The 23,024-nt window shown below is 36.0% G+C and overlaps 1 protein-coding gene across 3 annotated transcripts in view; it reads left to right on the top strand.

Annotated features, from left to right (window-relative positions):
- Tgt (tRNA-guanine transglycosylase) overlaps positions 1 to 23,024 on the top strand; it is a 90,876-nt gene that overhangs the window by 5,931 nt on the left and 61,921 nt on the right. For all 3 annotated transcript variants that reach the window (XM_067091353.1, XM_067091351.1, XM_067091352.1), the window contains exons 3-9: positions 813 to 902; positions 1,512 to 1,665; positions 6,454 to 6,589; positions 7,167 to 7,328; positions 10,149 to 10,317; positions 15,556 to 15,750; positions 16,263 to 16,415. In XM_067091353.1, coding sequence (XP_066947454.1) covers positions 813 to 902; positions 1,512 to 1,665; positions 6,454 to 6,589; positions 7,167 to 7,328; positions 10,149 to 10,317; positions 15,556 to 15,750; positions 16,263 to 16,415 — 1,059 coding nt within the window. The remainder of the gene's footprint in view (positions 1 to 812; positions 903 to 1,511; positions 1,666 to 6,453; positions 6,590 to 7,166; positions 7,329 to 10,148; positions 10,318 to 15,555; positions 15,751 to 16,262; positions 16,416 to 23,024) is intronic.

Genomic DNA, 23,024 nt, shown 5'->3' with positions numbered 1-23,024 from the left:
GAAGGTACCCCACCTTTTACTTTAAGTTTTTCATAATCAGTTTCATGTTGTGAAAAGTTTTGTGAGCCATATGAAATCTGGAAGGAGGTGGATTTGCTTCTTTTTTTCATTAGCCTTTTAACATTAGGGCTCTGACCCTTAATCATCCCTCTTTTGAACACCATTTAACGTTTTCATCCCCATTTTTTTTCCTCATGGAAGGCAATTTATTCAGTGATGCCTCTCCCAACCCATCTTATCACAATCAGTCTTGTAATTCAATCTCTAACAGTCAGTATGTGATGTAGCCTCCCCTCCTTGTGGTATTCTGTTAAGGTGTATGTATATAGATTAAGGGTTTACTTTGTAGAAAGAAATCCTCATTATTTAAAAATAAGTTTTGATACCCACAATAGAAGCAATGTTGTAATGAGTGTAAACATCTTAAATGCATAGTAGTAGGTCTTTGTAGAAGTAGAAGTAATTCTCATAATTGAAATTATGGTAGCAGAAAACTTATTAAAACAAAATCTCTAAATATTGTTTTTCAGATGGCAACCTGCTTTGGGGCTCCTCATGCAGAGCATTCTTTAACCAGCATAGTCTGCCTCATGTGTACATTAGTGTTGTTTTCACTATTATAGAGGAACAGCTAAATCTCGTGTAAACTACTGGTTTATTAGGAAGTACACATACATATATTAACATCCATAAAAATGTTAGATGCAGCATTTTGTGAATAGGTGCTTGGGATGCTGTACAATATCAAGTTTGTTATGAAACTTTAGGTACTCTGGAGTATTTCATATCTGCATTTTCTGTTTCTGTTACAGGGTACCATGAAGGGTTTGCTTCCAGAACAGGTCAAGGATGCCAATGCCCAAATCATTCTTGGGAATACTTACCACTTGGGAACCCGTCCAGTAAGTACTGTTGTGTACTTTCTGTAAATATCTTTTGAGATGCTTTTGTAGGGCTTTGATTTGAAATTGGTAGGCTCTGCTAATAGCAACAATTCAGACCAAGTAACAAAATTACAAGCATAGTTCCCGAATTTCCAGTTACTGCAATTATATTTATTTTTATAGAAGAGTAAACTAGTCACAAATATACATATTTTTTTTTTATTAAGTATGGCCCCTGGTTTGTTTATATGGAGAACAAACCTTTTGCTCCACAAATGTCATGTCATAGGTCTAGGCATAGAAAACACTCCTGGATTCTTGCATTGCATACTGTATAACCAAAGGAGTAAATAAAATGACCAGCAAAAATGAGCCCTCATCTCACTTTTTGCAACATAAATTTCTTTATCTTGTGATTGATGGAACTCTTATTTAAATTTTGTTCAAATCAATTTGTGTGCAGTTCATTTTTGTCAGCCTTCATTTTCAGTCATTTTCATCTTTGTGTGAGTCTTCTCTAGAGCAATGTTGTGTACATGTATAATGGCTAAGAAATATGAAAAATGTTCATGAAAATTTCTTATAGATTTACTGTATTTTTATTTTTCGTTTCTCCATTTTTCACAGGGAAAGGATCTCCTTAATAAATTTAAAGGGCTTCATAACTTTATGCAATGGGACAGGGCACTCTTGACTGATTCAGGTGGATTCCAAATGGTATCACTTCTTGAACTGGCAGAGATCACAGAAGAAGGAGTTAAATTCCGGTCCCCATATGATGGTTTGTTTAGTTTTCAGTTTTGATTTTTACTTTTCAGTGTAATGGTACTCATTTGTGATTGGACAGTTTTGTATACTGCTGATAGACTGGCTTTCAGGGTACAGATAACTAATTCCACCAAGCCCAATTCCTTGAATAAATATATCAGTAAATTAGCTCAGTTTCAAAGTGAGTACACAAATGGATACCAGAAAAGTTTTATGATAATTTATCACTCAATGGGCCATAAAAGCAGTGAACAGAATTTCTTGGAAACCTCTCTGAAAAAATCTTTTTTGAGTAATAATACTCTAGGATGTGTTTATTTGGACAATAAACAGTCAGTAACCTCTTAAAGCAGAGTGCTTGTACAGTGTTGTGGTATGCCCATAGAATATGAATTCTTGTACATACATTGCTTTGGTATACTCATAAAATATCATTGAGGTATCTTTGGATAAAAAAAAAAAAAGGGAAATACCTGTGACAAGGAGGAATGGGTCAATAATATCTTAAAACAGTGATGGGTGGAATGCATGAATAAGGTTTCTGAAGGGGATAAATTAGTTTGATATACCCAAATGTATTAATAAATGATTTCACAGTTTTTGAAGTCAAGTTAGTGAAAGAGTCTCAGGAGATGAAAACTGTTTTCTGTGATGGAATCACTGCCGTGATGATTTTGGCTGAAACTGAAACTCCACCTCATTTATTAATTACTATAGAAGGTTTTACAGAATAAGGAATGAGGAAATAAAGCCTGATGAATGGAAATTGGAAGTCTTAGCAAAGCTATTAGAGAAAGGTAATCTGACTAAATGTGGTTGTTACAGAGGTAGTGTATTTATGTCACTTGTGATGAAATTGTTTGGTATGCTCATTCTTAAATGGATAGAGAAAGAGAAATTGGTAAAATGATGAGAGATGAACTAGCTGGTTTTAGTCAAGGTAGGAGTTGCATAGATCAAATATTTTTCTTAAGATATATTGTGCAGTAGTGTGTGGCGTTTGGAAATCCCTTTCTGATTGCTATTGTAGGTTATGAGATGGTGGTAGTGTCTACAGATGAATATGATTAAAGGACGTTTGTCATTGCGGTATCCCCTTTAAATAAGTGAAGCTATTGGAAAGTAACATGAACAAAGCAGAAACAAAGTTGATGTTGGTACTCTTGTCAAGCAAATTAACCCTTAAACGCCTAATGGACGTACCATACGTCGACGAAAATTGTCTGTTGGATGTCAAGTGGACGTACCATACGTTGACTAAAAATGCTTTTTTTAAATATTCGCGGAAAAATAATTATAGGCCTAGTTTGCGGAAGGTTTCAAATCATGCGCCGTGAGGGATGCTGGGAGTTCACGGATCAAGCTGTTGTTTTGTTTATAAGTGTCACCCAGACGCGCATGCGCGAATTCCCTCCTTCTCATACCAGACAGCATGAGCGTCGGACCGTGCGAGAGCGATTTTTTGACACATCCATGTTTTGCAGAACTTTGGCGAGTGTTTGCATATTTGTGCTGCAACAGGACGTTTGCAGAGATGTCTCAAAGCCATCAGGACCGTGAAAGGCGCATACTGCCTGTCGGTAGTGAGCGTGTGAGACGAGTTTTAGACTGGGATGCTGGAGAAGGACCCAGCAGCCAAAGTGACCCAGCTTCTCAGTGCCGTGTTGTTCGCCCATGTGTGACCGAAGGCGACCAAGGACCACATCCCGTGCCTTTTACGACCCCTAGGAAGCATTGGGGTGTCCTGAGGGGCATCCGTAAATTTTTGAAAAAAACTTTTTCCTTCGCTGAAAATCCTGGCATTTCATGAGTCATCTTGTCGTAATTTTTTTGCCGTTTTATATTATTCATTACATAAAGTGTTATACATCAAAATGTGTGCAATTTCATGTAGAATACAAAAAAAAAAATCATTCTTTTAGCTTTTAACAGTTTTGAAATATTTTCATTTAAATCACGATAACTGACAAAATTTTAACATTCGATCAATTTTGACTCGACTGAAATGCTCGAAAAACGCAATCGTAAGCCAAAATTCTTACATTCTAGTAACAATCAATCATTTACCTTTATTCTGCAACAAACAGAAAGTCTCCAGCACAATATTTCGATTTATGGTGAATTTTTGAAAAAAACCTTTTCCTTCACTCCGCAAAAAAATCCTAGCATTTCTTGAGTCACATTGTCGTAATTTTTTCGCCGTTTTATATTATTCGTTACATAAAGTGTTATACATCAAAATGTGCGCAATTTCATGTAGAATACAACAAAAAATAAATCATGCTTTTAGCTTTTACCATTTTTGAAATATTTTCATATAAATAACGATAAATAGAAAAAATCAACCTTCGGTCAACTTTAACTCGATCGAAATGCTCGAAAAACGCAATCGTAAGCCAAAATTCTTACATTCTAGTAACAATCAATCCTTTACCTTAATTTTGCAACAAACAGAAAGTCTCTGGCACAATATTTCGATTTATGGTGAATTTTTTGAAAAAAACTTTTCCTTCCATCCATGTAAACTCCGCTAAAAATCGTAGCATTTCTTGAGTCACCTTGTCGTAATTTTTTGCCGTTTTATATTATTTGTTACATAAAGTGTTATACATCAAAATGTGTGCAATTTCATGTAGAATACAACAAAAATAAATCATGCTTTTAGCTTTTACCATTTTGAAATATTTTCATATAAATAACGATAAATAGAAAAAATCAACCTTCGGTCAACTTTAACTCAATCGAAATGGTAAAAAATGCAATTGTAAGCTAAAAAACTTACAGTCTAGTAATATTCAATCAATTTCCTTCATTTTGAAACAATTGAGTCTCTAGCACAATATTTCGATTTATGGTGAATTTTTGAAAAAACTTTTTTTACGTCCGCTGGCGTTACAATTCATGCATCATTTTGTGATAATATTTTCTGTGTGTTGCTTTAATCGTTTTACAATCTGTTATATACCAAAATCATTGCAATTTAGTGTACAATACAACTAAAAAAAATTAACTCATTAGCTTTAACCGTTTTGCTTACAGCGATTTGTATACAATTATATACGAGTTTTTTTTTTTTTGCTGTCATATATTCCAATATTTATATATGATAATGATATTTTTTTTCATTTCTGATGATTGCATACTAAACTTCAGGCAATGAGAAAAAAGGAGCCAAAAATTAACTCTTAATCTTAAAAACTAAGCGTGCTGTGATTTTTTGAAAAAATCTTTTTTTCCGCTTCGGCACTAGCTCCCGAACGCCGCCGGCATACGGGAGACGTTTTTGTAAATAGGGCTTCGGCGTTTAAGGGTTAACAGACTGCATTACAGTACATATCTAGAGAGATGGGACATATGTGAATAAAAAAAATAAAAGCTGAGGATAGTGTGTGTAAAGGGATAAAAAACACAAGTTAGAGAAAGGAATAGTGAGGTTGAGCTTTTCAAATACTGTATATAGGAAGAATAACATCCAATACCGGTTCTCTTGAGGTGCACTTTTGAAAAATTAAAATAAAAAAAAAAAAGCAACGTAGATAATGGGAAATTTTCAAATCAGACTGAAATTACATATGAAAGTAAGATTATACATTATTGTGATCTGTATAGCTATATCTGCAAGATGATGATGTTACAAGAATTAAGATTCAAGCTCATGACATTAATTGGAGTCAGATGGTAAGATTGAGTGAGAAATTATGCCATAAGAGAAATTATGAAAGTTCCATATGTATATGAGATAATAATGAAAGTTGGATGGAGATGGCTTGGGCATGTCTATCACATCACCCATGGGAAAGTAGTGTGATAGTGTCAGCTGGGCTGTGGGCACCAGAAGAGTTAGAAAGGACAGAATAGATGTGCATTTCACATGAGGTTCTTTGCATTGCATTCATTGGAGGCAATGTTGATGATAATGATATCTATTTATTCCTGTACTTTTCAAGTTGTACCTGTCTGTGTAGTTTGAAAATTCATCATTAAAATGATAATTAGATAAACAAATCCAGTTGGTATATATAGGTGTATTAAGCTCAGTAAGATTTTTGAATGCCAGATGAAAAGAAAATAACAACAGATAAAGCTGACTTACTGGTAATATTCAAAGTAGGAGTTAAAGCTAAAAAGACACTTGGCATAATGATGAAATTTATAACACGTAAATAGCGTCCAAGAGGTAACATTGCTTGTTGCCTGGTAACTGAATACAAACAGCCAATTTCAGATTTTTTCAATTTTCTGAAGTGGGGACTGTTCTCATGATGGCCATCATTGTTTTTGTAAAGGGTTTGCTATCCACCAGAAGCTCAATCATAGGTCTTATTATCTGTTGTAACCACACCACAAGCCTGTGTACTAGAGTGTAGAGGATACATAGAAGTAAGTTTAGCTTTATGTGTTATGAAAAAAAGACTGAAAATTTCAAATTGTTGTGCTAATAATGTGTTGGTTATTGAAAAATATATTATGTGGCATGCTTAAAGAGTGAGTAATTGTACTCGTAACTAACCCCTTTGGACAGCATTAAAATCCATATACATAATTGTATTAGTGTTATGAAAATTCATTTTATGATCTGTCAAGAAAGTATGATTTGTTGTACAGTGCTATGATCTGTAAAGAAAGTATGATTTGCTTTACAGTCCTTTATTTAATTTTTATTTATTTATTTTTCTTTGGAGAATATGGTTTTAGTTATGTAATATGCTGCACAGTATATGATTCCATACAATTGTTTATTTAACTTTAGTTTTTGTTCTTTTTAGCACTTTCCCTTCAATGACCATTCTTGTATCTGTAGGATCTGAGTGCATGTTAACTCCAGAAGAAAGTATCGAGATACAAAATGCTATTGGTGGGGACATCATGATGCAGTTGGATGATGTTGTAGATGTCAGAGAGAAGGATTATGAGCGTTTTAAAATTGCTACTCACAGGTAAAGTGTTTCACTGCCTTCAAGTGTGTTTAATTTCAGGATTATTGACTGTTCATTAGATGAAGTATTGTTAAATTACTTAAGTTTGATGTGATTTTGATATTTTAAAAGTTAAATTGTACAGCAGTGCCTCCTTCACCTCATTGAATATTTTATTCATTCTGGTCACTTTGATTATGTATAAGTACTATTGTGGCTGTTCCTGGTTATGCAGGGCAACTGTTCATGATCTTTTTGACTCAGTACAAATCTATTTATAGGAAGGATATGCAGGTGTTAGGGGTTAAACTTAAACAAAGGGTATTTTTGCTTTCTGAAAAATTTATGTCATAAGTGCTTGTAGACTTATATTTTCTCTTGAGGCTTGAGTATAGGTTTTCATACATTTTTAACTGGTGTTAAAGAAATACTTTAGTTGGTTTTTATTCAAGCCAAAATAATTGGGAGGGAGTATGGATGGTCATGCTCCAGTTTACTTATAGGTCCTTTTGAATTTGTATTTTGCAATGATGAATCATTTTTGTACATATTAGCATTGTTTTGTTAGGAAAGTTTTTAAGGGGCTTTATATTTTCAGAACCACAAGGTGGCTTGACCGTTGCATGAAAGCAAATAAGAATCCAGACCGACAGAACTTATTTCCTATTGTCCAGGGTGGCCTATTTCCAGATCTCAGGAAGATTTCTTTAGAAGAGCTCATAGCAAGAGATGCCCCTGGTTATGCTGTTGGTGGACTCAGGTATTGCAGTCATCTGTTGTGTTTGTAGGCAAGAATTAACAAAAATCTTTTAATGCAGAGAGCAATGGAATAAGCAAATTGAAGCCTTATCTACTCTAGCCTTGATGACAATGATATATGTAGTGGAAGAAGAAAGAAATGGGATGTATACTCAAAGGAAGTGATATTTGTTGCCTTTAAAAAAATATTAGATTAAAAGAGTCTGGGAGAATGAAAGCAGGTATTTTAAACAGTGATGATTAAATAATTGAAAGTACTGTAAAGAAAGCAAAGCAAAACTAGAAGATAAGGAATGGAAAAACTAGCTAAACAGAAGAAGAAAGTAGTACTGTATATGATAATTTATTGTTATAATAAACAACTTTGACTTAGGAGCTATACAAAGAGAGTAGAAATGGGAAAAGTTGACGAAAATGTTCTGAAGATATGGGAACCAGAACCTTGGATTGTTTAGTGGTTTTAGGCTTTCCCAGAGATCATCTTCCCCATGCCATCATTTCACATCGTTTATGTCTTATTCATATAATTTTAGGAATTAAAATTAAGAGGAAAAGTAAAAGCAGGTGCTATAATGGCTACAAGTAGACTGGTGAATAGGGTTCATTCTTTAGCTATATTCTATCATGTGCTTACTTTTATGACTACAGCCCAATGGGATGAGAAAGTATCACACCAAAATAGTTTGCTCTTCTTAATCATATGAAAAAAATTATAAACATTGTATGTTAGCAATACATAATTCACTACAAAAATGCAGTGAGTATAGCAACATAATAAATACAAATTAAACCTGTTACATAGTAATTACCTATGTCCACTGAATTTAGATACAGTATTGTTACAGCATCCAGGTCTGAAACCCTTTGTACACACATACACATGATAAAATATCTTGGGTTAAAAGTGAAGACATTCCAATAATTAAGAATATATACAAATGTAAAATGCATGTCAGGTTGGAGGGGAAATCTTATTTCCTTTTAAAAACCAAATCTATCAGTAGAAAGATATATAGAGAAGTAAATTTTTAATGAATTTCCCTATCAGCACAGACGGAACCAACTCAGGTACAGTTTATTTTTTATTTTTTTTACTAAAAGCTGGCACTTGCACATAAATTTGTACTTCCATACAAACTATAGGAAATCTTCAAAGAGGTGATGTTTAAGCCATACTATTTGATACAGTAATTAATTAAAAATGCCTGAAGTCCCAGCATATCAGTAGGGTATATAGAATGGGCATCAGACAAGATATTTTTATGCTTTAAGGATCCATTGCTAATGGTAACTGATGATTAAGCTGAAACTTGTAAACATTCCTTCCTGGAATGAATGTGTATGAGGCATATTACCTTAGGTAGTGCTTATGCTCATGTTGAAAGACTACTGCCACACAATTCCCATTTAACCAGGATTATTTTTATACCTAGGCTGTGAACAATATCTCTCAGAAAGGTTATGATCCTTACACGTCTCACTTACAATGTTCAACGATTGCCCAAATTCCCTTTTGTTGAGAGCATCTTGTATGTTCATATTTTTTCCACATTTTTCCAGTTTTTCTGAAATTTTTTCACTTTCTTACCCAGTGTGCTGCTCAGTACTTCCAAACAAACATTGTTATTGTAACATGTTTGTTACTTATTCTCCAGACCAAGTTTTTGTTTACATTGTCTGACATTGTTTTGTGGCAGGCCTATATGATTCAGTAAGCAACCCCAGATGGTTAATCTTAATCTGCTATGAATATATTTTAAACTGCTTGTTGAAACAACATGAATAGCCATGTGTTATAATGAACAGTATCCAACAGTTAACCATAATTTTTGTTTCATGTTTGTTAAGTGTAGTGTCAAAATGCTTTCATATAAGGTCAGGTTATGTTTTGTTACCTATGAAACTTATTCTTATGGTGTAAGCTCTTGATATAGGATCATTCCAGCAAATCTTCAATGCTTGCCAATATTGGCCACTCTTTCCTTCTAATTTGCCCGATATGGCAAAGTCGTATCCATGACAAATCAGTTCTCATCCTTGAAGAATTCAGTATAATATTTTTTCTTATTCCCTATTCCTCTTTTATCAACACTCTTCTTCTCTTCCTGTTATTTTGGCTTCTCATTCTGTAGCCTTCCAACCTATGGGAAGCTGCTTACTGGTAACAGTTTGGTACTTGTGATACCATTTAATCATGTGCAGCCTCATAGCTGTATAAAGAGAAAGATAAGGCTTAATATTTCGTGCAGAATGGCTGTTACTCTCTGCCAGACTATGGCAGGTTGGGAATTTACAGAGGTTAATGGAAGCAATCCTGGAAATGTCGTATGTTTGTTGAAGTTATAGAATATATGTTACCAACTTGTAAGATTTAAAATGGGATGAATTGAGCTCTTCCTAACCAGTGATTTGGCCTAATCACAAACAATTTTGTTATATAAATGCATATTTTATTTTCTGGCAAATGCTTCTTACAAGCCATTTTGTTTTTATATAAATTGATGAAATGAAAGGGAACTTGAGAGCAAAATTATTTAGAATGAGAGATGCAAGGACATGAGCAAATCCCTTTCAGTTTATTGAACAGAAATTTATAAAGCACACAAAAGAGGCACAAAATTACAAAGGTAATGAGGGACCTATATAGAAATCTAAACGACGGTATATTTTTCCTGTTATCCTAATGTCAGTGGGTTCTGTATTACTTAGAATAATTACCAAGAATGATGAATTGAGAATTATTTCATTTTCTTTTAGACTAAGTTTTGTTTTGTTTACAATACACTGATTCTGTATAGTATTTTATTTTTTCAATTGACAGTGGAGGGGAAGAAAAAGATAAGTTTTGGCCAACTGTACATCTCTGCACAGATCATTTGCCCAAGAATAAGCCTCGATATTGCATGGGAGTTGGATTTGCTGTTGATCTAGTCGTATGTTGTGCTCTTGGGGTCGACATGTTTGATTGTGTTTTCCCAACCAGAACAGCTGTAAGTATTTATTATAGTAATGTTTCAGTAGTCTTTGGATGACAGTGATGAAAGTACAGTAATTTTATTGATGCATCACATTATTATAAGTTAATGCTAAGAATGAAAAGATTGTTTGTGGAAGCTTTACATTAACTGCACTCTTTAGATTGGCTTTAAAGGTGTTTAACACAATACTGTGCACTGTAATAGATTTTCAGAATAAAAATGAGAAAACCATGATGTCTAAGCACCTTGCATTATTATTATTATTATTATTGCAGGTGGGTGGGGGGGCTGGGTGTACAGTTGACAGGTCGGTTAGCGAGTTGCATTTAGGTTGGTCACAGTTGATCACGAAATCGGTCCCGGAGGCTTTGCAATCTTTTAGGCCTAATTGGTGCTGGTGGTTGAGGGTGGGTGTTGGCTCGGATACCCCCTGCTAGTGTGCACCTGGACAGTCTATAATACTGGCCACGCCAGTATGGGGTACCCAAGCCAACACCCATCCCCAACCACCAACACCGATTGGGCCTAGAAGATCGCAGCACCTCTGGGGCCGATTTTGTTACCAACCTGTGACCAGCCTAAATGCAGCTCACTAACCGACCTGTCAATGCACTGCCACCCCTCACCCTCACCTGCTGTTTATATCTATGTAACTTGCATATTATTATTATTATTATTATTATTATTATTATTATTATTATTATTATTATTATTATTATTAGTTTAACAAGACCACTAAGTCACTATGATAGATTATGATAGGGTTGACTGGAAGAGTTTATTCTAAGATAAAAATGGAAAATTAGAGTAAGGTATAATTCAAGCAGTTGGAATGTGTTAAGAATCGACTAAAGGGAGCATGGGAAAGTAAATAGCAAAAGCAATGCAGTTTGGGAACAAAGGGATGTTTTTCACAGCTTAAGTACCAACTACAGTAGGTTAGTTAGAGCTAGCTGGCTGAAATTGGTATGAATAAATTGTTCTACAAGTAAATGAAAGTTCCATTTTTTGTTGCTTTAGAAGTATCAGTTTGGATGAAGTACAGAATAAAAGTTGGTCCAATCCCATGGTATTCAACATTTTAGTCAGCTTTGCTGGAAAGTTTGCATATTTGTAATTACTCCTTACTATTTTAAGTCATGTAGTATAACATCTGTGTGAACAGAATTTTATACTTTTATTTTGTGTTTGGAAAACGGAAAATTGAACATTTTAGGAATGATTTGTGAGAGCATTGCTTTACAAATGCCGTCTTCATCAGTCTCAGTTTGTCTTATCATTTTCCAAATTCAAACTGGATTGTGAAAGTTAAAAGTTACAGGCTTCAGTTCCCTGCCTACCTTTAGGTAATCAGGGGACTGTCAGACAGGCTCCCCTAACCCCTCTAATATTGCCGTTGGATAATTTTTCCATTGGCAGCTAGTGAGAGCACTTTGGACTCTATAATGTGGCTACTAGCTCTCAATCTTCATTTTGTTTTCAGTTTCACTTATTTGATGTGTCATCACAACTCCATTAATAAGCATGCTGTATTTTTTGGTCCATGAGTATCAAGGTTCATAGGTGATTTGTCTAATAAATAGCTGAAGACTTCTGTGTATTCTTACAATGGTTCGTCAGGTATGTATTTGCCAACTGCCTCACTCTTTGTGAGCCTCCAGTGATATAAGAGCTAGGTAGCTCATTCACTGGTTTTTGCTTTGGTGGATAATGTTATTACAATGCATGTTAACAGGAATTTCTGAGTTTTTTTAATACAGTATATTAATTACAATTTCTTTCAGCCCTTTGCATTTTGTGCCTAGAAAGAAATAGTGATTTTACAGCTGTAGGTACAATGAATTTCAAAAGTATATGGCCCAAGGCCATAACATACTGTGCTAAATGCATGCACTGGCAAATGAGACATATTCTTCATTTTTCTGTGTTACGACAGAAAAGTTATCTATTCTGCTAAGCTGGTTGGTTATAGCTACTGCATACAGTGTCCATGTGAATCTCTGGTCTTGCCAACAGATAAGAGCCGAACCAGAGGTAATCGAGGTCATTCATCTACAGCTCCGAGATGTTCAGTGCATTGGCAAGGTTATGTCAATATTCGGAAGTTACTGATTGAGACGATACGGATGGATCATCAGGTTGCTTTAGCCTTCTATTTGTAGTCCCCTACGTGACTGGATGCTGGAGACTGGTCATGAATCTCAGCCTGCTGAACAAGTTTATTTGTCAGACCCTCTTCATGATGAAAAAGGTTGAGTTGGTGAGGAAATCCATTGGGAGGGTGACTTAGCATCCCTGGATCTCAAGGATGCATATTTTCAAGTCCTCATCCATTCCAACTTTGATGGGATACCTTCACTTCATCTTTGAGAAGGTACAGGATGTGAGTTTGTTTCTTGTAATTTGGCCTGTCTATTTCTTTGCCAGTCTTTACCCAAACTTTGGGAGCAGTGTAGCAAGGGTATATCAGATTGAGGTAAGACTAGAGGATTTTCTGGTAAATATGGAGACATCAGCAAAATTAGAAAGGATTTGTGGATCTGCATTGTGAGACAACACTTCTTTTGAAGAGGTCCACAACTGATTTGCAACACTTAATTTTGATGATCTCTCATGACCATTCTGTGATGCTTCATTTACTTTACTTCCTTTTGGGAAGGTGGATGAGGTAGGTCCTCAGTGATGAGATAGCCTCAAGTAGAGAGAATAGCCATCGAGGAGTTTCACCATGGAAAGCCAGAGTTCTAAAATAATTTCTTTCAATTCTGAAATTTTTTTGAGTTGGAAGACCAATTATAGATCTAAGCCATGATAGTGGGGCTTCTTTGTTCAACTCCCTTTCAGATGGAGACTGCTGGGTGTGTCTGGAGATAAACTTGAGGGATGCATAGTCCCACATTCTGATTCTGATTTTCTTTGCTTCATCAGGCAGGGTTGTGTGCCAGTTATGGGCACTTTGCTTTGGTGTGTGTGTGTGTGTGTGTGGCCCTCAGTCTTCACCAAAACTGTAGATCCCTTAGTTGCTTGGATTAATTGTCTGGGTGTGTGTATCTGTCAGTATTTAGGCAACAGCTGGCTAGTCATGGCTTTTTCATGGGAGGAGTTGAATAAGTACCTGAAATTTCTTCTGAACTTGTATTGGTCTTTGGGCCTGCAGATCAACTTGGAAAAATCAGACCTGGGTCTTGCCATGCAGATGGTGTACCTAGGAATACCTATCAACACTGTCATAGAGTTGGCTCCTTCATCACCCTCAACCTATGGCCTCCATTTGGCCATAGTAAGATTGTTTCTTGATCCTTTAGAACTCTCTGTTGACAACCCAAGAGTTCTTTCTTACTTCAACTGATCCCAGTCATCCTGAGTCCCTATACTTTCATATGGGGAGCTCACCCAACAGGCTCACAGAAAGAATCTTTTCAGAAGTTGCTAAAACAGCTGTCTATGCTCATTGCAGGTCTATACTATGGTTCTTTTATCAAGGAAAGTGGGTGTGGCATGGTGTATTAGTTGGTGTGATGAACGAGGTTCTCATCTGCTCCAAGCTTCTATTTTCATACTAACAAACTTCTCTGTTAATCTGAGGAACGTCAAAAAGGTTTCTCCTATTAAAAATTACTGCTCTGCCCTCTCCTTTGTGTTCTTTCAGCAAGATTTGGACTTAGGGAATGATAAAAAATTTCTGTCTTGCATTTTCATTTTCCAGCATATTCCACAGGCTACCTTTAAATCTCCAGGTTGGTGCCACGCAGCCTCACTAGCCTACCTTATGAGCACTTTACGGGCACCTCATGATAGGATATATCTTTCAAGATGGTGTTTCTGGTTGCTCTTGCTTCCTGTTTGGCAAAGTCCGTCTCCAGCCATGGGTCTTTTGTTTGCCATGGAGTTCAAGGCCAAACTCAGTGTTCTGGGAGACGCAGCTTATTCTTGACTACCATTATTCCTGCGATGCCTCTTCAACTGAAGGCAGCCTTCTGTGCTCAGTACGGACACTCATAATGCACCCAATAGACTAAACCGTCTTTGGCCTTCACCTTGGCTGTTCTTTCATGAGTCATAGGCATGTTATTTTAAGGGCCATCCTGGATGTTTTGCTTGAGAAAATTAGATTTAGCAACTCAAGATCAAGGTTCTTGAGATTTTAGGTGTCTCCTCTTCCCTGGATTTTAAGTATAACTTAGAGCTTTTTGCCAACCTCAGAGTGGCCACTGATGCATGGCTGGTCATTGTAACTGACTTGGAGGGATCCGGGTGGGTCAGTTATTTTTAGCCAAATCATGCTCCTCTTTATCTTGTTCATGGCACACATAGAGGTGTGTTTTTCCTGGAGTACCTGGCTTAATGTATTTATGAGCTTGGTGAATGCACTTCTCTGGCATTGTGTCTTCCACTGCAGATCCTTTACTTTCAGGGGCCCTATGATTTTGTGTCATCCATTACTTCTCCATCGGCCATTACTTTAGAGGGATAAGACTCATATGATCTTGGTATATTCTTGTCTTCTGTTGGCCCTTTGCATAAGTGCAATTCAAACTAAACAAGATTAAGGAGTTTGCTGGGGCAGTAATTTTACAGTCAAACACACAATTTTACATTGATCAGGACCTGCCAGTGCCCTCCCCCCTTCCCCCAACTATTTGGGATGGAGGTAAGCATGAAGGAATGATGCCTCATTTTCCCGGCCAGTGAAATGTGAGCTTGGCATGCACATTCGGATTTTTCTCTCTGCAAGATCTAACCTGTTGGTGATGCAGGATGTCTGGGAACTTGGTGCATTGAGTAAGGCTAGTTATGATAAATGGGTTTGTAGAAGAATGTGTTTTATTGTAATAAAATTTTTGTAGTATGTGGATAATTATGGAATGACACTTAATATCTCTTTGTTTGTGGAGTATTCTTTACCCTTGATGTGATGTCTGCTTAACAATGAGTTCTGGGGCATGGCTTTTGTACTAAGATTTATCTTTGTATCTTCTGCAATGTTTTTGCTTAGATATTTGTGTATTTGTTATAATTTGTGGTTTATGCTAGGTCTAAGAAGATATAAAAAACTGAAGCTGTACATATGTAAATTTATACCCAGACTGTGTGGCATTACTTGATGAGTTTGGGAGAGGTATGAAGTTGCTATGTGTACATTTTGGAGAGGGAAATGTACAAAAGGCTATAAAAAATTGAATATGTATGCTGTGAAAATGAACTTCAAGATTACTACAGCACTCATTATGTCTTTCTTTACTGTTACAGAGGTTTGGTTGTGCGTTGGTGGACAATGGGCAAATTAATCTCAAGGCACGCGAATTTGCTAATGATTTCCGACCCTTAGATGAAAAATGTGACTGCATGACATGCCAGAATTATACTCGTGCTTATCTAAACACCATTGTCACTAAAGAGACTGTAGCTTGTCATCTGTTGTCTATCCACAATATTTCTTATCAGGTAAGAAGTTCCCATCAAGAATCAGTATTACTGATGAATGTCTACTCTCTTGTGTTGAGCAAGTTGTTGTTATAGTACTGCAGTGTTTATTGATTTCTTTTGTTTAAGACTCAAGACCATTTACTTGTGTAGTGGACTTTTAATTGGAGTCACTAATGAAGTTTTTCTTTGGAAAGGACAATGAACGTGTCAGTTTGAATAAATGATGTGAATAACTGTGTACTGTGATTAAACATTGTTAAAATGTTCATACAGCATATGAAAAATATGGCTGTTTCATTACAGTCCAACCAGTCTCATATATGCCTGTATTTGTGGCCTTTGAATGTCCTCAAATTCTACAGTCTTTAGTTTAATGGATAGAAGATCAATACAGTATTAATCTGATACATGTGCCACCAGGACCTTCAGGTAGCTGTCTCATCTTCCTTACTTTTCATGAGTGCAGTGTTGTCATAATTTTTGTCCATAATTTTCCATTTTGTTGTAACATAAGATTTTATTCTTTGCAGATGAGGCTGATGAAGAATATCCGTGAGAGCATCAAGGAAGGTAGATTTGAAGAATATGTTCAAGATTTTATGTCAACATATTACAAAGGTAAAACTTATCCAAAGTGGGTGATAGATGCCTTGTCAGCAGTAAACATCACTCTGAGAGAATTGGTGAGTTATGGAAATTGTGATCTTTGTGCATTTGTATTCATAATAACTTTATGCATAAACCGTATTCCCATGTAGAATTACAGTACTATTATTATTATTATTATTATTATTATTATTATTATTATTATACAGTAGATCAGTGAACGCACTGAGTCCCATTTCTTAACTGTGAGCCCAAAGGATTTACTTTTTAAATGAAAGGTGACAGTTGGAATAGGAGTTTCTTTTTAATCCCAGCTGAATTGCCTTTTGCCTTTTACTTTTCATCTGCTCCCTTTGGTCTTTTTCAGCTTAGCCTTCTAACTTCTTTAATATTACTTTGCTTCACTTTTTAACAGTCATGTAAGAATAGTATCTAGAGGACTGTCCTGTGAGAGTAAGTCAAGAAATGTTGACGCTTTTGACTTTTTAAACTGCTCTATAATAATGATGAGTACCATCTATAGCACAGCACACTGAAGCTGTACTCCCTAGGAGAAAAGAAATAAAGTACCATTATTTATTCATTACAAACCCATTGATTATAAATAGCCATACTTCTATTCAAACAGGTCTTCAGCTACATCAGCTTCAAAGATCCTGAAAAGACAAAACTGCCTAAGGCATTACAGTACTGTATTCTTCTGTGTAACATCCTTATATGCAAATATATTTTGAGTCGCTCTTCGAGTATTAACAGTATTTTATGTTTTGTTTTTTATGCCAATCATTTTCTTTAATTCAGTTATTTACATTATACAGGTGCACAATCCTCTATCCAAAATCCTTGGGGCTAGATGTTTTGGTTTTTGGAATTTTTTGGATTTTGGAACTGTGGGGTCAAGAGTATAATCAAACATCACTATTATAGCAAAAACATATTTTTTTCCTTTTTTTCATGTTTTTTCGTCATAGCTTATTATTATGTTAATATACTGTTAAATGAATGTGAGACAAATAAGATCATCAATAATAAAATAGTGGGACAATTAAGACCATCACTAACACATTTTATTTTCAACAAAACATTCCGTAAAATGCAAATATACATAATCAAAATAATTGTAATTCAACTTGTGAATTTTAACGATAAAACTATAAAATACATTTCGTCATATCAATCTTGGAGAGGGTTGTTCTTTATTGTCACTAACATCATCATCAGTCGCAGTTGTACATTTAAGGACGGTCCGGGAACAAGATTCACAAGTGACGACGCATCACTACGACAGACCATATTCTTAAGGGTCATCTGCCTTATTAACATTGGCTTATGTCTAAGCAATCTTTCCATAATTGCATAAACTGCCATTGTTTCTTGCTCACTAATAAATTCTCGTTGTTCGAGCCCAGCAATTAGTTGATCACACATTTTCACCATGTTGTTTGGAGGGATTTTTTCTATTGTATTTACTACCATTTTTGCAATTTCTCCATAACTCAAGGAATGCACAACAGGTGCATCATTGTCAATGTTTAGTATTTCTTCAATGTCAGGTTCCTCTAGCTTATTTACACTGCTGTCTAATAAACTTTTAGCGTAATTTATGGGGTTTGATATCACCACCTTCTCAGTAGTTACACAGAATCCTTCAAAGTTGGTATCTGTAGGATCATCATCATCAAACAGTTTTGAAGGCCAGATTCTGTTCCAAGCATTTGTTATTGTTGTTTTATCAACATTATTCCATGGATTGGCAGCTGTGTAAATGGCATCCTTTGCATTGACCCCCTTCAAGAAGTTGTGGACTCCTGTGCCTCTGTTAATTGTAGCAAGCATGCTGTTCATAAATTGATCTTTATACTTTGTCTTCAGGGAGTGTAAAATGCCTTGGTCATAGGGCTGTAAAATAGGCATTACATTGGGAGGCAAGTAAATGACAAAAACATTATTTTTCCTGAGAAGGTTGGTAGAGGGATGTGCAGAGCAGTTGTCTAAGAACAAATAAATTTTACAGTTTTCTTCCAGCCCAGCCTGCATGTAACAAGCTCGTGCTGCTGGTACAGAATGAATATTGAACCAGTGAGAAAAGATTTCTTGAGTTATCCACGCTTTCTTGTTTGTATAATAATACACAGGTAAACTACGCACACCTTTGAGACATCTCGGACGTTGGCTTTTTCCAGTCACTGCCAACTGTACCTTGTGTGTGCCTGCTGCATTGGCACAAGCAAGAACAGTTAACCTGTCCTTAGCATCCTGAAATCCTGGTGGTGCTGTTTCATTTGCTGTCATTAATGTTTTTCTAGGAACCTAATTCCAGAACAAAGCTGTTTCATCAGCATTGTAAATTTGTTCAGGACTAAGATTTTCATCAGCTATTATCTTGGCAAATTCTTCAATGAAACTTTCAGCTGCTTCATGATCAGCAGAAGCTTTTTCACCACAGATATTCAGATATTGTACTCCATGGTGCTTTTTAAATTTCTGGAGCCAACCTTCTGATTAATGATGCTCGCCTTCAATGTTTAGTTCTTTGTGATATATTTTAGCTTGCTTCATGACAGTTGTACTGTTCAGTGACACATGCTCCCTTCTTTGCTGTTGAATCCTTTCAATCAGCATATGATAAAGATCTTAACCCTTAAGAGACGGCATAATTTATCAATGTGCAGCACCCCAGACCGGGGAAACTTTGAGGTTGGCAAAATAAAAAAAAAAAATCACATCAATGGAAAGAGAATGACACATACATTCACACTGTATAAATAAAAAAATTCTAAAAAATTTTCCCTACCATCCACGAGAAGTTGAAAATGACTATTTACAACCCCTTGTGGGGCCTCATTTACAAGACAATCGTAAATTTTACCAACTTATATATGTTTTTTCTAATAAATAAATTTATTGTATTTTGTAAAATTATTATTACTGCTCACACAATATCAAAACAGATAAGGAATAAAAGCAGTAACAAATTTTTGGCATATTTGTTGTAAAATATTCATGTAAATTTATGAGAAGGAAGATTCAATCATTTTTTTTTTACTTTTACATGCTTTTTCTAATATTTCTTTGCAATTTTCTCTGTAAAATTACATTTACAACTGACACACTATTGTAAAAGACAAAAACAAAAAACAATAGCAACCCCCTCTTATATTTACAAGCAAAGTTACAAAAAGACTCATGTGAGAGAGAGAGATGCAGTAATTTCCTCTTTGAAGTCACAAGCATTACTGATATTGGCCTAACTCTCACATCTGTATAAAAGTTGCCATTAGTGAATTTATAGCATATAGAAGTATTGGCACCATTGTTTCAAATCATTATTAACTTAGCAGTGGTGCGTAATTCTGCTTCACACTGAAGATGAATCCGTCCAACTCCCCAAACCCGTTTTACTTCACACTGAGGATCAATCCGTCCCTTAAGGGTTAATATTTTGCCCTATGCAGTGTTTTCTTATTTTTCAGTACTGTAATATATGGTCATCACTTTCACTATAAAACTTCAGCAACTTGTCTTTCTGTTTCTTTAAACCATGTACAGTGGTAGTGCCGACACCATATTCTTCTGTCAAACACTGCACAGATGCACCACGATCAAGTTTCTGCAGTAACTCCACTCTCTGCATTATTAATAAAGGAAGACTCTTCGTCTTTTTCTCAATGTTACCAACAGGGATATCTGCAGTTCTTTTCAACATTTTCAAAGTCAAAAATGAAAAAAGCAAGAAAAATAGGGATGTAGAGCAAATGCACATTCACTCACTGTGAGGGCCGAGTTGCTAATGTTTCTCTGCTAGCACTGCTGAGCTATTTATAACAGCTGATTGGCAGTGCTGGCTGTACAGGCCTACCCAACATGATTAGGCATGTCAGTGCATGGGATTTTTCATACCACTATATTAAAGTTAAAATTATTGTTAAATTCTTGTTTTTGTGAAGAAAATTATATAAAGCAAAATAATTGAGTAATTATTGCCATCAGCAGTCAAATAATCATGATCTGGCAGCGTTCAACCTTAGTGCTGTACACCAAGACCTCTTGCATACTCACAATTTGCGATCAACGTGTCCATAAATGGAACAGAAGTAGAGGGGTGTCATTGGCTAACAGCTCTCCATGGCAACCAGCCTTCCAGTCAGGTTTGAGCTGTTGTCTGTCTGAGAAAGAACGTTTTGCTCACATAAAGCTGACGTAATTGCATGTGTTTTGAATACAGTATATGGTTTTTATTGTGTATATATTTTAATGATTTCGTGAAGAATGGAGTGAATTCTTTCTCATTACTTTGCATGCAAAATTGTTGATTCAATGATTCTACAGCAACGTAAGAATTTTTTTTTGCTTCAGAAGATATTTACTAACACTCTCGACATACCCTCAAAACAAAATTCATCTCTATAGTCTCTCAAGGAATGTTAATCCATTTCTGTTTACCTGCTAGCACACCCTTTTTATATGTTTTTTTTTTTTGTCTTCCAAAGATGTATTACGTGTACTACACATTTTTAAAACACTATGAACACACACAGTGTGTGCATATGTGCTAATACCCATTGGTTAAAGAGACTCAAATTAACAGTATCTATTCCTGAGAGAGAGAGAGAGAGAGACTGTTATTTAGGACTGTAAGGCTTGGCAGATGTACAATTATTTTATTATCATGGGATTTTTTGTTAATCTTGGGATTTTCTAAGGTCAATTCTTGGGATCTAGTAAGAAAAATAATTTGAGTAGCAGCACACACCCAAATGACTCAGGTCAGCCATTAGCATGCCAAACTACCAACCTTATGAATTGACATTCTACTCTCTACAAAATGTTTTTGGTTTTTAGAGCTTTTCAGTTTTTATAATTGAAGAAGGTTCAGAGGAGCAAAGAATCAACATATGGGGTGGAGTAAATACCCCAGAATTTAATGCCATGGCAAAAAGACCCAAAAAAAAATAAATAAATAAATAAATGAAGAAGGTTCAGAGGAGCAGAGAGTTAAATCACAACATATGGGGTGGAGTAAAAACCCAGGAGTTAATGCCTTGGCAAAAAGAAGAAAAAAATTCATTAAAGAAGGTTCAAGGGAGCAAAGAATAAAATCACAGCATATGGGGTGGAGTAAAAACCCCAAAAGTGAATGCCATGGAAAAAGGACGAAAAAAATTAACAGAAAGAGGTTCAAAGGAGAAAAGAATAAAATCACATATATGGGGTGGATGCCATGGCAAAAGGATGAAAAAAAATTAATTGAAGAAGGTTCACAGAAGCAAAGAATAAAATCACAACATATGGGGTGGAGTGAATACCCCAGAAGGTAATGTCTTGGCAAAAATTAATGGAAGTTGGTTTTAATTTTTTTCTTCATTTTGCCTAGGCATTAACTTCTGGGGTATTTACTCCTCCACCCCATATGTTGTTAATTTATTCTCTGCTCCTGTGAACCTTCTTCAAGTAATTTTTTCTTCTTTTTGCCAAGACAGTAACTTCTGGGGCATTTACTCCACCCCAAGACATCTCTGACACTTCTGCACCAAGATGTTTTAACAATCAGATCTAGAGTGAATTGGGCCAAACAAGCACCTAAGTGAGCACTTACACGAAGACTTGCAAAGCAGTTGACAATATGAGATTTGGAACCTTGAGGAGTTGGTAGCCCCTGGGGGGGCCAAGGCACCTCTGGAGGCTGGGGGTGCCATATGGGTGGTGGGGATGTAGCTCCCAGTCCCCTCAAGGTCCTGAAGTATGAACTGTTAACTGCCCCTCAGGTGTTCATGCAAATGCTCTTTTAGGTGTCTGTTCCTTCTCTGAACTTCCTCCTTCAGAGAACGGAGAGTCCTTAATATTTCTGCACAATGTCATGCAATGACAATGAGAACAAGTACTAAAATGTTAAACTGACTGAATAACAGACAGCCCAAACCATTAAACATATTCATTATTATTATCATTTGTATGATTTACATAAAATCCAAGTTGGCTCATTGCCTAACCAGAAAAAGCCAGTGAGGGCCAGTAGACCTCGGAGCTCCTGAAGATGTTGCTGAAGACTCTTCTGAAGTAGGAAATTGCTTCTCTTTCACAGCCTCTGGATCCAAGCCTTTTAGTTGCTTCCAAGTTACCCTCAAAGGGGCAGTCAAAGTCGGCTGGCTCCTGCTTCAGGACCAAAGGATGCTTCTTCAGTCCTCAAAGCATGGAAGTTTCAAACAGGCTTTGGAAAAACAATACCCGAAGTCAAAACAGAAGGAAGTGACGAAATTTGTACAGTTTTTGTCTGTTTGTTTTTATGATTGCTATTCCTGAATGATGGCCCGTGCTGGCACAAGGCCAGCTTAATCTGAGCAAGCAACCAACGGATATTAAATGAGGAGTGTGTGTGTGTGCTAGAGAGAAAAATAGAGAGAAAAAATGGACTTTCATCGGTATGACTAGACTTTGCTTTTTTCTTTCGTTGTACTGGATGAGTTATTTGCTGCTGCTTATATGCATATATGCTTTATATCCTCAAAGAATGAGTAGATAAGGGAAGGATAAGTATGGAATAAAGAATAAACTGCTGTGGTCAAATTCTCTAACATCAGCAGAATTGGCCTTTCGTATAAACAGCTGAGGTACAGGACTTTAGCTTCCTCACTCGAGAGTTAATATTGTCCTCATTCTCTCAGTGATTTACCGTTCATTGGTTGACC

Source organism: Macrobrachium rosenbergii, chromosome 48, assembly GCF_040412425.1.
Source record: "Macrobrachium rosenbergii isolate ZJJX-2024 chromosome 48, ASM4041242v1, whole genome shotgun sequence".
In the NCBI taxonomy this organism is placed as follows: Eukaryota; Metazoa; Arthropoda; class Malacostraca; order Decapoda; family Palaemonidae; genus Macrobrachium; species Macrobrachium rosenbergii.
The sequence above is the reverse complement of the archived record's forward strand: the minus strand, read 5'-3'. Positions and strand labels throughout refer to the sequence as shown.